At 44.6% G+C, this 16,872-nt stretch overlaps 1 protein-coding gene across 1 annotated transcript in view; it reads right to left on the reverse strand.

Annotated features, from left to right (window-relative positions):
• ARSB (arylsulfatase B) overlaps nt 1–15,419 on the reverse strand; it is a 118,450-nt gene extending 103,031 nt beyond the window's left edge. Inside the window, exons 1-2 of the mRNA XM_036409798.2 lie at nt 15,030–15,419; nt 258–444 (exon numbers count right to left, since the gene is read on the reverse strand). Of these exons, the coding sequence (XP_036265691.1) occupies nt 258–444; nt 15,030–15,305 (463 nt within the window). The 5' untranslated portion in view covers nt 15,306–15,419. The remainder of the gene's footprint in view (nt 1–257; nt 445–15,029) is intronic.
• Nucleotides 15,420–16,872: the final 1,453 nt, after the last annotated feature.

Raw genomic sequence — 16,872 nt, forward strand, 5'->3', positions numbered from 1 at the left:
TGTGAAGGTAGTAAATTTTCCAAAGGCTCCAACGTGGCATTAAGTAACCTGACAAAGGAGACTGCCTCCCCATGGGGTGGTGAACCACAGTTAAGGAGGTGGCATGAGACAGTGGCCCCACGGTGGTACTGACGGTGCTGACGGGCTCACTCTGTGTTCAAGTTTCCAGTTACAGTGTTTCATTCGATTACACGTGGGTGTGTTTTATGAGATGGCTGCAGTCTGAGTTGTTAAAGCAACATGTGCATTTCCATTACCAAAGTAGGTATCAAATCCTCGGCGGGTTGGAAGGCATTCTTTCCGGTACATTCCCAGGTGCCACTTTCCGACCATGTGGGTAGTGTAGCCTGCTTCTTTTAGGAGCTGGGGCAGGAGTTTTTCATCTAGAGGAACGCAGCTGGGCTGGCAGGCCCAGATTATTTGGTGCTGTAAACCCGTGTGGATCTTAAAGAGAAAAACAAGATTATGAATTAATGGTGTTGAAATATTCTGAACAAGCAGATAAAATGGTTGCCCAATTTATTGGACACATCAGCAGTACAGGAGTGTTTCTGTATTCCTGCACTGGCTTACCGCTATTTTGTTTTTAAATCCTAACCCGAGGACACAATTTTTTTATTGATTTGAGAGATAAAATTGATGTGAGAGAGAAACATCGATTGGTCACCTCCCATACACCCCAACTGCGGATGGAACCTGAAGCTTAGAGATGTGCCCCGATGGGAATCAAACCCACCACCCTTTGGTGTATAGGATAACCACCATCCGCCCCTCCTATTTCTCCCCCCTCTACCCCCCCTCCCCCCACACACACACTAGCTCAACCACATCAGCCAGGGCTGGCTTAAAGCTATTTTTGAAACCACCTTACTCAGTCAAATAAGTTAATGGACATAAAAATACATTGAAAAAAAAAATAAGTAAAAGCACTCTAACAAACATTAGACATTGTTAATAAACATTTATCAAGACACTATATTAGAAACCATTAACTTAAGTTTTCACTTCCTATCTCAAAAAGGTATCCATAATAAGAGGTATGGACCTATCAAGAAAAAGTGTTCCAATATCCATACACACAAGAAGTTAGTGTTTAATTAGAAGGAGCTTCTGTAGAAATATGCCATCTTCCAAAACTGAATAAAAAAGAAACAGAAAATATGAACAAACTGATTGCAACCAATTAAATCAAAGCAGCAAAAACAACAACAAAACAAACAAAAAAACTTCCAACAAACAAAGTCCTGGACCAGATGGCTTCACACATGAATTTTATCAAACATTCAAAGAAGAACTAACACCTATCTCAAACTATTCCAAAAAAGTTAACAGCAGAGAAGACTCACAGACTCATTTTAAAAGCCCAATACTATCCTAATTCTAAAACCAGATAAAGACACTACTTTCCCCTCATATCTGTGTAAGGTGGACATTCTTCATCAACTTTTACCTGAACAATCCAATCTAATAAAAGGGTGATATGCAAACTAACCATCACGCTGTCACAAAGATGGAGGTGCTCATAGCCACAAGATGGCAATGCCCAGTCCTCACCCCCGGCGGAGTCCCCCAGTCCCAGGAGGGCTGCGACTGAGAGCGGGCAGTGTGAGCTGCCTGACAGAAGGCTTGCTTCATCACCACGGCAACGAGGCAAGCATTTTGTGCTCAGCCGTGGCGGTGGGCCTCTGGGCTTCAGAGAGCCTCCGGGCAGAGGGTGAGGAGTGCAAACCCCACAGAGAGCTACTGGCACCTGGATTTGTGCACAGGGCGACTAGTCTATCACAACAGATTGAATGCAGAGCAGGTGTAACAATCTAGCCATCTATGAACAGAAGACATGTACACAAATATAAACAATGTCACTCTTCTCATGTAATTCTTTTGTTTTGGAAAATAAAATTATCTTTCATAAGTTATTTATGTTTACATCTAAGTTTCTGACACATGTAACTTTTGAAAGATACAACCCTCATAAACATAAGCTCTTTGGGGCTTCAATGATCTTTAAGCACATACATTGGTCCTATAACCGCAAATGGGTTCACTTTCCTTTCCTTCCCTTCGTTCTAGGGGTAGAAATGGCTCCACTGGATTATACACTAGCCCTCCCATCCCTCATACATTCACATCTTTTAAATAAAACCCTCTAAATCATTTTAATTTGCATGTGTCATCCTTTTCAGCTGGGATTGTGAATGATAAGGACATTACAATAACCATGGTGAGAAAGGGAAACATTTCTCACAAATCACACACACACACACACACACACACACACACACACAAACACACACACCCCAAACACAGAAGGATCTTGTCTGTCCGTCCATGGTTAACGCTAGAAGTTTATCAACAGAAAATTAATCGTAGGTCCAAATATTTCATAACATATGCCAATTGGCAACAGAGCAGGGTAATGAAAGATACTATTTTATGGGATTCAAAAGGCCCAGTCGAGATAAATTGCTGTGTGCAAGTTTCTCACAAGGAATAACTTAAGTGCTATTATGTTATGGATGGAATGCTCATCCATCACGGGCAGAGAATGAGCTCTGATGGCTGTGTGGCAGGACCAAGGCGGGCAGTGCGATCCAGTTTCCTAGGCCACAGGCACCGAGCCAGGTGGTCAGCTGAAGCCTGCTTCTATTATCTGCCATCATATGGGGCAGGGGATGTGTTCCTTTCAGTTCCTGAGAATTTATTTGACAGCGTTTTTATGGCATTACTGGGAGTGGAGGCCAAAATCTGGGTGACAGCCAAAAAACATGTTTTTGGTCTGTGCGAACACTATGTGAAGTAGGGAAGCCATAATGTGTAGAGAAGCAGTAAACAGGCAACTGCTGCGCTGGTTCCAACCCAGCATTTCCGTTTAGCACAGAATTATGGAGCCACACCATGCTTCATGGGGCAGGGTGGTAACAGCGCACCAAGAAGAATCAAAAGAAAAAAAACAAACACCCCTCCCCCCTTCTACATGCTACAGCATCTAAAATTATTCCGTTCTAACACCCATCTTCAGTGAGAGGATGTGTAAAATGGAGAGGGACCTGTAGTTAATGCATGAAAGTTCAGAGGGGTTTAGTTTCTCTCTCTCTCTCTCTCTCTCTCTCTCTCTCTCTCTCTCTCTCTCTCTCTCTCTCTCTCTCTCTCTCTGTCTACTGTGGGTAGCTGTCCCTTCTTCATTAAACCAAATCCTCCCTCAAAAACCAGTTTCTCCTAGCCCTAGCTGGTTTGCTCAGTAGATAGAGCGTCAGCCTGTGGACTGAAGGGTCCCAAGTTCAATCCCCAGTAGTGGGTATGCAGGAGGCAGCTGATCAATGATTCTCTCTCATGGCTGATATTTCTCTCTCTCCATCTCTCCCTTCCTTTCTAAAAATCAATAAAAAAATGTATTTAAAACAACAACAACAACCAGCTTCTAAAATTTTAATTGACCATCAAGATTCCCTCTGCAAAGGCCAAGGGTTTGCAAACTCAGGGAAGGACCTGGGTTCTTTCTGTGAGATAACCGTGGAGAAATCCTTGTTTACATGTTCTGTTGCACATAAAACTTCTGATCCTGTGGGTTAGCCTGTCCTCTGCAGACTTAAGACGATACGAGCAGTGTAGTCTCATGAGCTTAAAAGAGAAAAACCGATCTCCTGGATTCTTGGATGAGGAGGGGAAGAGACGAGGCAGTTTCCACATCAGAATCTCTTACAGCCCCTCCTTCAGAGGTCCAGGCAGTCTCCTGGTTCATTACCTATCTGGAAGCGCAAAGCACAATATTTCAGCTACACTCACAATAAACTCTCCCGGGGACCAGATGAACCTCAGCCACCCACGTGACGATGAACGCTCTCTCCTCACCCCCCCCCCCCCCCCCCCCCCCCCCCAGTGCTGAGATAAGATCCAGCTGGACAGAATGAAGGTTCTGTCCCATCAGTGTGACTCGTGCAAGATGCACTCATACCCTCCCTGCACCTGCGTATTTGTGCAACCCCTCCTGCCACACGATCTGAAAATTCAGAAGGAGGGGCAAGCTCTCCCGCTCCACTTTACACAACGGAGAGCTGAGAAGGAAGCTTCGTGACGGGGACTTATCACAGAACAGGAGTTCGGGAAGTCCAGTCTGTGCCCTGGCCGGTACACTAGACCACTGTCGCCACCAGAGGGCTTATTCCTGGAGACGCCCTACAGAACCAGTGGGTGTGGAGAATCTGCCCCCTCCCCCCTGAAGCCTTCTAAAAGGCGGTCAGCTGCCCGGGCTGCTGGAGCCAAGAGCTACAGACACACATTATGTGTGCTCGGGGCCTGGCTTTGCCATCTGGCCTGGTCCTGCAGAACTCGGGCTGCAGAACTGGCTGGTGTCACTGACAGCTTTAAGGGTCTATTTATTTTGGTGTCGATTAGCAAAGAGTAAAAAAATCTCTAACTAAACCCACAAAGGGATGTTGTTTGCAAAAAGAATAAACAGGGCAAAAACTGTTTTCAGTGCCTTCCTCTGTTTAAATAATGAATCCGGCCAGAAGCCCAAAATGAAAAGGAAGGAGAATATAGAAAATAATTTTTAGTAAAGTGATATGATTAAGGAAACAAAAACAAAGAGATTACCAGACAGGAACAGTTTACACTCAAAGGGATTCCTCGAATAACTTCAAACATCAACCAACAACAAAAAACACACCCATAAGTCAATGGGTCATATTCCACTCAGCCCCACACTTATTTATTTCCTCATTTCCAATTACTTGGGGAGAAAAATATGGAATCATTTGTCTAAACTATCATCGATACTTATAGACTGAGGCCTCCAGATGCCCCTTGCCTTCTGAGAAGGCCCCGGGACTCTGAAGGACGCCTCGGAGCAAGTTGCCAGGGCCCCGCTTCGGAACCATGATGTGATTTTAGTAAGTGGCCATCTTGGTTGATACTATGAACCTAATGCATCCTTCTTCCTCCCCACAGAGTCAGGAATGAAGTCTAATGAGTGCTTTCCCTGCAGAGGCACCGATGGCCTCTGGACTACATACGGGGTCCTCTTCTCTCTCACTCCTTGGATGCCTTGGCCGGGTCCTAAGAACACTCCCAATTTGTGCCATGCAGCCTTCCCCAAGCACTCCACCCATTTCTTCCAGCTCTTTTTTTTCCCTCCTCTTTCCACTCCTTTCTTCTCCATGTTTATTGCCATGTACACAAAGAATGTATTGTGATTCCTTTTCTAATCTTAGAGTTCAGGAGATGAACTCATACCCTCATTGCACCTGTGTATTTATGCAACATCGGGGACAGGAATCCACTGAGAGGCAAGCATGTGGGAGAGTGACAATCAATGGCAGGCGGGGCACGGAGAACAGTGAGGAAAAGAGCAGAGAGTCAGGGCATCCTTAGGCCGAACTCTCATCTCCTTTCCAAGCCACACAGTATGCAGTACCCAATCCTAGCTGCAGCCATGGGTCTTATCTGCGCACATTCTTAAAACAGAATTGAAGCAAAAGTAAAAAAAAAAAAAAAAAAAAAATTACCCACAGTGCCCTGCACAGCCTCTTTCCTTATATTTCCTGTCCAAGGTTCTGCTTCAGGGGTGAGTGAAAAGCTGTGAAAATGTCTTGTCTGTTTATCGACGTGATTAAGAGAAATGTGGCTTGGGTCCCTGAAGAACGAAACCTTGGTGTCATCTTTCATTGCTTCTATTCTCTGCCAAGGTTTATGGAGTTCTGGTGGAGTGGTCCCCTCCGTGCCCAAGGTAAGAATGTCCCCAGGTGAGGACCAAAGTCACTTTACTTTTTTCCCAAAAGGAAGTGTTTCCACTAAGGCCTAGCACTTTTGTTACCCTTTAATCTTTATAATTTCTTAAAAAGGAAGCAAGGGCATTAGCAATGACTTGTCAACCCTAAGCAGGTAAGACAGTGAGCTCCTTCAGGGCACATTCATTCATTTAGTTGTCCAACACTGAGTGCTTCTCTAGGCCAGAGATAAGCAAGGCAGTCAGGTGGAGAAGTCAGACCTAGAACAAAACAGTAACAACCATGCTTTAAAAGTGCACTAGTGCAGCAATATAATGAAAAGTTTGTATTGAATAAGGTCAATTTGTAAGAATATGGAAATTTAGTATTTTCAAATCTTCGACTTGAACTACAAGCATTATACAAATTCTATTAGAAAAGCTGACTTATTTAACCACTTTTATAAACATCTTTATTACATGTTATTTTATTGAAATACAAGAGGCCCAGTGCATGAATTCATGTAGATGGGGTACAGCCAGCCCAGCCCCAATTGGGGCAGATCAGGGATGGACCTGTTAGGAGGAAATGACAAGAGGATGGCTGGCAGGCCTGCCCTGATCTGGGCCTGTGGGAAGGGGCAGAGGGTGATTGGCTGGTGGGCCCCATCCCCTATTGGGGTAGAGGGGTGGATCAGGAGTGGAGCCAGCTGTGGGGAGGGGCTGTGGGCCAGCCAGCCCCACCCTCGAATGGGGTGGAGGGAGCCAATTGGGGCCAGCAGCCTGGGGGAGGGGCCATGGATAGTTGTTCAGCCAACTCTGAGCCTGAATGAAGTTGGGGGCCAATTGGAGGTGGAGCCGACTGGAGGGTGGGACCTTGGGCCAACTGGGGCTAGGCAGGGGGAGGGGCTGCAGGAATTTGGCCAGCCATCTCCACTTCTTATTGGGTGGTGGGATGATCAGAGTCAGGTCAGCCACGGTGAGGGGCTGCAGGCCGATGGGGGCAGTGGGTGCCCATTGGAGGTGGGGCCAGCCGAGAGAGGGGCTGCGGGAGATTGGTTGACCGGCCCAATCCCCCGATCTGGCCAATTTGCTGGCCATGGTGGGCGTCATAGTGACTGGTCGTTGTGGCATTCCGGTCACTGGCTTTTAAAATATAGAGATATTTGAGGTATAATATTATGTAAATTTAAGATGTACCACTTGTTAATCTGATACATTTAAACATTGCGATCTGATTACACTGCAGTGATCATTAACACCTCCACTGCATTACATAACGACCCTTTCCTTTCAGTGGTTGTAATCATTACGTTCTAGTCTCTGAGCCAGTTTGATGATTATAATACAACTAGAGGCCCAGTGCATGAATTCGTGCACGGGTGGGGTCCCTCGGGGTGCCTGCGGAGATTGGGCCCCAGCTTGCGCACCCAGCCTCACCCCCAGCCTCACAGCCCCACCTTGGCCTGGTGCCACCCCCTCATCTGCTCCACCATCCTGCCTGCGGGGCAATCAATCAGGGCTGAGCTCCCCACTGCCACTGGTCACCAGGGCGATCAGGACCCCCACTTGCACCTGCCTTGACCTGGTGCCGCCCATTCATCTGCTTTGGCCCTGCTCTTATTGGAGCCCATTGGGGCCAGCAGCGCCTCCACTGCCACCTGCTGCCAGCACCACATCACCGACACCCGCCATGTTCCATGCTGCCCCCTGATGGTCAGCATACATCATAGCAGGATGTCAACTCCCAGTCAAACGACAACCCAGGGGGACAATTTGCACATTAGGATAGTGTGGACTACATTCACATACACTGTGCATTAGACTTCTAGATCTTGTGTTACTACTTGTTCCTAATGTGAACTACAATATTAAACAGCATATGTCTTATCTCCTACCCTTTTAAGGATTTTTAAATTGGTATATGTATATTTTTTAATGTTTATTGTTGAAAGTATTACATATGTCTTCTTCCCCCACCTCCACTGACCTCTCCCACCCCCCACCATCCCAGGCCTTTGCCACCCTATTGTCTGTGTCTATGGGTTATGCATATACACATGAGTTCACTGGTTGATCTCTTCCCCCTCCCTCCCCTGCCTTCCCTCTGAGGTTTGATAGTCTGTTTGATGCTTCTATGTCTCTGGGTCTGTTTTTGTTCATCAGATTCCATATATGAGTGAGATCATGTGATATTTATCTTTCTCTGACTGGCTTACTTTGTTTAGCATAATGCTCTCCAGGTCCATCCATGTTGCAAATGGTAAGAGTTCTTTCTTTCTTTCTTTCTTTCTTTCTTTCTTTCTTTCTTTCTTTCTTTCTTTCTTTCTTTCTTTCTTTCTTTTATAGCTGCATAGTATTCCATTGTGTAGATGTATCATAGTTTTTTAATCCACTCATCTGCTTATAGTCACTTAGGCTGTTTCCAAATCTTAGCTATTGTAAATTGCACTGCTATGAACATTGGGGTGCATATATTCTTTCTGATTGGTGTTTCTGATCTCTTAGGATATATTCCTAGAAGTGGGATCGCTGGCTCAAATGGGAATTCCATATTTCCCCCCCAAAAAATATATATTTTATTGATTTTTCACAGAGAGGAAGAAAGAGGGATAGAGAGTTAAACATCCATGAGAGTGAAACATCGATCAGCTGCCTCCTGCACACCCTCTACTGGGGAATGTGCCTGCAACCAAGGTACATGCCCCTGACCAGAATTGAACCTGGGATCCCTGAATCCACAGGCCGATTCTCTATCCACTGAGCCAAACCGTTTAAGGCCAGAGTTCCAGTTTTAAAGGGAACCCTCATACACCGCTGGTGGGAATGCAGACTGGTGCAGTCTCTGTAAAAAACAGTATGCAATTTCCTCAAAAAGTAAATCAGTATTTTTAATCTTGAGAATTTAAACTAGGGGAAAGTAAATATAAAATATATTTCATTATATACATAACATGCCTTCACAGGATACCAAGAAACTAAGAAATGGGCTACCTATGAGAAGATAGGGAGAAGGGCCGGGGACAGGATGAAAAGATCTTTTTTCATATATATATATATATATGTAAAAACTTTAAACTTTTTAATGTATTTCCTTATTTTAAAAATATGTTTAATTCTAACCAGCATGACATATATACAAAGAATGTCACATGGCATTTTATTGTGGTTTCTTAAAATATATTTATTTGGAACATTCGAAATATTCTTTAATAAACATGAGCCTTCAATGCAACACTAATATGAAAACCGAAACAAGTTTCAATCTTTTAATCATGAGCGGACAGTATCAGGTGCCAGAGACCCTGCCTCTCTCTCCAGGCTCTTACCTGCTCTGCACACCCTCCTTCACCCAGCCGTGGTGGCTTCCCCGCTCTGCATTCCTAGAAGGTGCTCTTCCCAGCCTCTGGGCCCTCACTTTGGTAGTCCCTCCCTCTGTGTAAACTCTGTTTCCCAGGATCTTTCCAGGCTGACTCCTCTCTTCAGTCAGGCTGTTGCCTATATCACCTTCCTGGAGAAACCTTCCTGAGACACTACCCCTTGGCCTACTTTGTTTTCTTCCCCATAGGAAGTGCCATGCCATTTAAATTCACCTTCCTCATCTGTTTGTGTTTATTTCACCCCCGCCTCTTGATAATTGCTTCCTCTACCCTCACCCCCACCAGACCATCAGTACCAGGCGATTTAGAGCTATACCACAATGCCAGCATAAATAGTTGCTCAATAAAAATCTGTGGAATGAAAGAATGCATGCATGCATGCATTACAATTAATGGTGGTAGACTGAAAGCTATCTAAAATCTGGAATAAAAAGATGTCCACTTTTGCCACTTCCATTTGACAATGTACCGAAGGGTCTACTCAGAGCAATCAGGCAATAAAATAAAATGAAAGGTATCCATATTGATAAGGAAGAAGTAAAACTATTTCTCTTTGTAGATGGCAGGATCTTGTATAGAAAATCATAAACAGCATGTACACACACATATACACATATACAAATAGAACTAATAAGTTCCACAAGGTTGCAGGAAATACATCAATACATAACTGTCACTTGCATTTCTATACACTAGCAATGAAAAATTGATAATAAAATTAAGAAACCAATTCCATTCACAACAGATCAAAAGAGAGAAAAACTTAGAAGTAAGTATTTTGAAAAGTGCAAGATTTGTAGGATGAAAACAATGCTGAAAGAAATTAAAGAAGACCTAAAGAGAAAAACATCTCACATTCATAGACTGGAAGGCCTATATTGTTAAAGTAGTACTATACCTCAATGAACTTACAGATCAATGAACTTACTATCAAAATTCAGAAATGGACAAGTTTGATCCTAAAATTAATATACAAGGGGCCCAGAATAGCCAAAACTATCTTGAAAAAGGACAAAATTTAAGAACTCACACTTCCTGATTCAGAAACCTACCACAAAGCTATAGTAATCAAGACAGCTTGGTACTTATGTAAGGATAAACATTAGATATATTTATGGTCAATTGATTTCTGACAAAGATACAAAGACCATTCAATGGGGAAAAAATAGTCTTTTCAACAAATGGCGCTGGAACAATTGGACATCCATATGTAACCACATACTTCAAAAATATACAAAAATTAACTAAAAATGGATCAAAGACATAAATGTAAGAGCTGAAACCACAGTGTTCTTTGAAGAAAACAGAAGCCTTTGTACGTTGAATTAGGCTGTTTTGGTTTTTTTTTTTTTTAGATATGACAACAAAAGTTCAACCAAAGAAAAGTAAATAAATGGAAATACATAAAAATTTAAAAACTTTTTATATAAAAGGTCACCATCAGAAAGGTAAAAAAGACAACCTACCAAATAAAGAAAATAATTGAAAAATATATATCTAGAAAAGGTTTAATATCCAGGATATATAGAGAACTTTTACAACTCAACAATGAAAAGACAAATAACACAATTAAAAAGTAAGCAGAGGATATGAGTATAAAAAAAAGAAGGGAATGTTTATGTATGTGTTTGTGTGTGTGTGTGTGTGTGTGTGTGTGTGTATGAAAATACATTTTACATAATTCAGATTGCATTGTTTGCCTGCAAAGAACTGGATACCTAGGAAAGAGAATGTTTGTGTAGTTAGAAAAAGATTTCACTGTAAGCCCTTTTGTAACTTGAATTTTTAAGCCATATGAATGTATTTTCTAATTCAAAATAAATAAATAAAATATAGATTTAAAAAATATTTTTTAAAAAGTGAATGAATGAGTCATATAGGGCTGTGGGAAGAACACTGGCCTAAGTTTACAGAAACCTGAATTCCAGTTTACAGAAACCTGAATATATGGGTAATTTCTTACCTCATCTGTTCAGTCTCCCATTCTCCCTTTCCAAACTCTATGCATATTTTACACAAAGCATGTAGACTTAAGAAAGGTTCATATGTGAGGATTCTGAACAATGAAAGGTCTCAATAGAAAAAGCTGAATTCATGTTTTTGTTTGAACAAGTTTCTAGCAGCAGAACAAGCAGCTGGAGTACCCTGGAAGTGTTAAGCAAAGTTAATCTCTCCTTCTATCAGTAGGTGGCGATAGTGAGTACGATAATGTTCAAGCCAGACTTTTGTTCTAATGGACACAAGAGCCTTAGAAATTTAGAGCCTTATCTGCTCAATTCCCATATTTTCCAGAAGTGAGGCCCGACTCTGAAGATTGACTGACATGGAAAAGAATGAAATCCACGTCTCATAATTTTTAACTCTTCCACTCAGCTAACTACTTTAGTAAGCTGAAAAACTAAAACTCTCAACTTCTTGGGAATATGAAGTTCCATCACTCAGTCTATACTTGCTTTACGCTTTATGCTTTTCTTTTCTAATCTGAAGTCAAATGATTATGGGAAGGTGGTCTCTCAATGTTAAAGCATGGTTGCTCAATTCACAGATGTGGCTATTAACTAGTTCTTTCAAGTACCTAATTTTAAAATAAAAACATTTTCCTCATTTTATTGTCTAAATTATGCACAACAAATGACTTGTTTCAGAAATTAAACTTTTCTCCCTATTTTCATTTTACATAGGCAATTCCTAACCTGAAAATTGGTGGGTGATTTTTTTTTTTTTAATTGAAATGTTAAGGAACAACCTAAATGTCCAAAAATAAGAGAGATCGTTCAGGAAATATTTTTAATAATTCTAAGTAGCAATATAGTGTGGTGGTTATGCAGCCACACAGCCCAGCTCAAATCCTGGACCACCCCTTACTTACTTGCCTTGTGCTACTGAGCAAGTTTCTTAACATCTTGAGCCTCAGTTTTCTTGTTATCAATAGGACTGGTAACAATAACACTTCATCAGGTTTCTGTGAGAATGTATCCAAGTGCTCAGCACAATACCGATATGTAGTATCTGAGGACAATGAGGCTTCTTAACCCTTTGAGAAACAGTAATTCCTTTAAAAGAGGATGTTTTCTAACTCAAGGAAATTTCCAATTGGGTCTCATAAACTCTGTGAGAATAAAACGGAAGAAAAGTCACACAAAATGCTTGGGGAGGCTGGCTTGCTAGGCCTAGTGGTTTCTAAACTGTTTTTGGAATATCCAGCTTCTAGCCTGCCTTCACTTCTTAACCACAGGGTTCTCTAAAATCGCGTGGGGGTTTTTTGTGTGTGTTTCCCCCCCAGATGAAATGTTGGTGACTGGTTGGGGAGGAGGATGTTACCGGACAGGACAAAAGCAGCCGATTATATGAACATGCTTTTGAAGTGCAGTATTTGCTTTCCTGTTCAAGTCTGTTGGAAAGGAGGAAGTTAGAGAAATGAAATGGCCCTCCCATTCTTCTGAAATGTGAGTCCAGTCCTCTTGCTTCAGAGCAAATGCAGGACCATTTTGGGCAGACTTTGCCTTCCCTCCTTTCCCTTCTTCTTTAAATACCCCGTTAGTCCTACAAAGCATCCAGGGTAAGATCTGCATCACAATAGATATTCCTGATTATACTTTTCAGTCCAAGTTGGAACTATGGAGAGTATGTAGGTCTGGTGGGGAAGGGAACCAACCCTTATCTCCATTGCAAACCTTGGCTACCACTATTTCTCAGACTGTAGTACAATCCTCTCTTCTTTTTCTAGAAGTCTTCAGACCACTGTGGAAATCTTATTACAAGTAAGCGCTCCCTCTTCTTGATTTCAGGGCAGCATGAGGCTAGGGTTGATTAGAAAAGCTACAGGAACACAGATTTGAGAGGGCAGGATTCAAGATTATCCCCCTGGGACTCGAAATATGCTTATTAAATAGACAGTACATATACCTATATGAAGGTATGCATGTGATCTCAAACAGTTCCCATTTATTGTATTTAATATGGTCATGATAACATCAGGATCTTATGAGAAATGTCAATCATAATCAGATTAAGAAAAAAGGTCCAATGTTAGAGGTCTGAGATCGCTAGTGGGTGCAGGAAAGGCATAAGCCCAGCTTAAGTACTTTCTAGCTGGGTGATTCTGAACATGTCATGTTATGGTCGTAGGTAGGTAGACAGACATGAGCAGAGCAAGGAAGATGGGCCAGGTACAGAAGGTCACCATGGAAGAAAGCCTAGCAACAGACACTTGTGAGAAGGGACCTTGTCTCCTGGGCAACCTTTCCTATCCCAGCATATTGCGGTTTAGACCCCCTCACCTTTCCTCTCTAGGGATAACTTCTATAACTTTCCTCTCTAGGGATAACTTCTATAACTTCTAGGCCTCAGTTGTTTCAGCTCCAGGCCTAAAAAAGCAGCAAGGCCAGAACAAGCTGTGATGACTAATGACACACTCCCCCAACCCCTCTGCAGTTGACCAAACAGTAGAGACCAGGATCCTGAAAAGACACATCTGGAAAACCGATGAATAGTCTGTTGAGATCCTCCCCTGGGATGTCCCCTAAAATCTCCTTAAGAGCATTTAGGACGGGGACCCTGGCCCAGGAGCCTGCCTGTGCCTTTTCCTTTCACTGCTCCCTCCTCCATCCCCAGCCCCCACTCAGGTGAGTAAGTTACCTTTATCTTCTTCATTCTTGAGCATCAAGAGCCCTGCTTTCACCTCTGCAATTTATTTCTGAAACCCATTTCTTCTACCAGTCACTTCCTCCACCTCTGAGTTTCTAAATGAACGTTCTCTTATAATGAATCTTGGCTCCTACGAGACCCCAGTGGTCTAACACCTGTTGCCTTTCTCCAAGCTGCCAACAGAACCTCTATAGGTTGTCTCATTTGTAAAGGGGGTTAAAAATAAGTTACCTCATGGGCTGTTTAAGAATTAACTTTCAAAACAGTATAGCAGTCCTGGCCCTGTTGGCTGGTACACCAAAAGATTGTGGGTTCGATTCCTGGTCAGGTTTCGGGTAAGAGAGGCAACTGGTTGATGTTTCTCTCTTCCTCTCTTTCACATTAAACAAACCAAAAACATGTCGTCAGGTGAGGGGTGAGATGAGGATTAAAATAAATAATAATAATAAAAACAGTAAAACAGCCCTGGCCGGGTAGCTCCAGTTGGTAAGAGCATCGTCCCTATATGCCAAGTTTGCAGTTCAATCCCTGGTCAAAGCACATACAAGAAAGAACCAATGAATGCATAAATAAGAGGAATATCACATTGACGCTGGCCTCTTCTCTCTCTCTCTCTCTCTCATCAATCAATAAAATATTGTAATAAAACAGTAAAGCACTACACAAATGTTCTTGATATTCTTGTTTTCTAACATCTACGCACACTCTCCACAAGTATACTTCTCTCTATTAACTACAGAGAAGTTTTTAAGGAGACGCTTTCAGAGTCCGTGAGGATGCTCAGAGGGGTTATGGATACAGGTTGAATCTGAAACGTCAGCAGCCCAAGAAACCGGAAAACATCCATCTTTGATGGGACAATTCCCAGCCCCTGACCGATGGGTACACAGGGGACCAGAGTCCCGCCCCTGAGGGCGCTCGCATTTGAACTTGGCCCCAGGTTCGCGCTGCCCACCTCTCTGTGCCCGCCAGCTCCCAGCCATCCTCCACTCCGGGGCCGCCCCGCAGAGCCCATCCCGACCCTCCCGCCGGCCCAGCGCCCAGCACCCAGCACCCAGGACCCCCCAGACGCTCCACGCCACCATCGGAAAACGAAACACCGACCCCCCTCTCCCCGAAGAGGCGGGGCGAGGGGGTGGGGAAGGCGGTCGCCTCGGGCAGGCATGCGCACAGCCCGCCGCGGGCTCCAGGCCCGAGAGGCTGGGGACGGCGCCGCTGGGGCGAGAAGCCGCCTCGCAGGGACGCAGCTCGGGGCCCGAGTGGCCGGGCCCCGGCCGCCTGGCCCCGGGGCGCCGTACCTGGTAGCGGCCGGTGAGCAGCTGGCTCCGCGACGGCGTGCAGAGCGGCTGCGTGTAGTAGTTGTCCAGGCGCACCCCGCCCGCCGCCAGCGCGTCCAGGCGCGGCGTGCGCAGGCGGGCGCCGTGGAAGCCCACGTCGTGCCAGCCCAGGTCGTCCGCCAGCACCAGCACCAGGTGCGGCGGGCCCGCCCCGGCCGAGCCCGGCGGCGGCCGCAGCAGCAGCAGCAGCAGCAGCAGCGGCAGGAGGACGGCGGGGAGCAGCGGCCGCGGGCCCATCCTTCGCCGCCCGTGGGCCCCGCGCCTGTGGCGCCCCCGGCCTCCGGCGCCGCTTTTAGAACCAGGAACTGGGCGGCCGCCCCGCCCCGGGACCTCGCCCCGAGGGCCTCCGGCTGCTGGGCCTCCGGCTGCCGGGCCCCCCGCGGTCTCCCCGGCCCGGCCGAGCCAGTGGACCGAGCGGGGGCGCTGCAGCCGGCGCCGGGGACACCGCGTGGGTGCTCGATGGGGGTCAAGACCGCTGACCTTTCCAGCCGGGAACTTGGCACCGTGGCATCCAGCAGAGCAACCGAGTTGTTCAAACACTTTACAAAGCGTTTTCAAGCCCTTTTTAAATCTGGCAGCTAGGAATTATAATGCCCGTCTTGTTGTTTTTTGTGTGTGTTTTTAAAGAAATATATATTATTAATTTTTCACAGAGAGGAAGGGAGAGGGATAGAGAGTTAGAAACATGATGAGAGAGAATCATCGATGAGTTGCCTCCTGCACACTCCCTACCGGGGATGTGCCCGCAACCAAGGTACATGCCCTTGACAGGCCTGGGACCCTTCATTCCGCAGGCCAACGCTCTATCCACTGAGCCAATCCGGTTTCGGCTGCCCATTTGCTTTTTTTTTTTTTTTTTTTTCCAGAATAAACAGTCTTGTAGTTGGTTGAGCCTAACCTAAACTCACTTCTGTCTCCAGTTCCTGAGCTACGATGTTTGAAAGGAGTGGCAGAGTCTTCTAGCAAAAGTCCAGCCCCGTGCGGACGGGAGGACGATGAGGCAATACTGTAGTATGAAAAGTCGTTTCATATTCTGTTAATGAATGGTGTGCACCTGTGAAGCGTTGCCTCCCCACGAACAAAAAGGGGATTCCACACACACTCCTACTGCACGGTGCCCTTTTGAAGGTGCAGGTTTACTCGGGCTTCCCTTGGGGCACCGTGTGGGCATTCAGTAGCTCATTAGCTTGTCCAGATAGGAGCTCCTTCAGAGCTGGCTCCCCAATAACCCAGTAGTAAACCAAAAATCTAGGGTATCTCATTTGCCTGGAATAATCTGTCAATGGAAGGAAATTCCTTTAACCACATGCTCACTGAATGGGGAAGTTAGCCTTATGACCAGTATGTTCCCATTGCCATCCAAGACTTTCTGCATACCTGGAGATAGAGAATAACAGTTGCAGTAGGGTAAAAAAATAACAATTAAAAAAAAATTAGGCCCTGCATCCCTTCAGGGTGATGAATCTGATTCCATGGGAGGTGTTTTACAGCTTTGAAAGTTGTAGGTAACTGATAGCAATGGAAACTAATTTTTGTTTACACTATGCAAATGAATTCTATCCAGTGGAATGACCCCCCACCTCCACCCTCACCTTCACCTCCATCCTCACCCCCATTACCATGGAAAAAACAGTTTTTACCTCCACTTGCACATTTAACATTACTCATCTGTTCTTTGGATGAGTTTAATTGTCCTTTGAACTGGTTTAAGACTGTACCAGTTTCCTAATTAATGAGTTAACTAAAATATTTAACATGTATTCATTTTCATGTCTGTATAAAGGTCATGATTTTATCTTTTTTT

This window comes from Pipistrellus kuhlii, unplaced genomic scaffold (assembly GCF_014108245.1).
Source record: "Pipistrellus kuhlii isolate mPipKuh1 unplaced genomic scaffold, mPipKuh1.p scaffold_m20_p_4, whole genome shotgun sequence".
NCBI classification, from domain to species: domain Eukaryota; kingdom Metazoa; phylum Chordata; class Mammalia; order Chiroptera; family Vespertilionidae; genus Pipistrellus; species Pipistrellus kuhlii.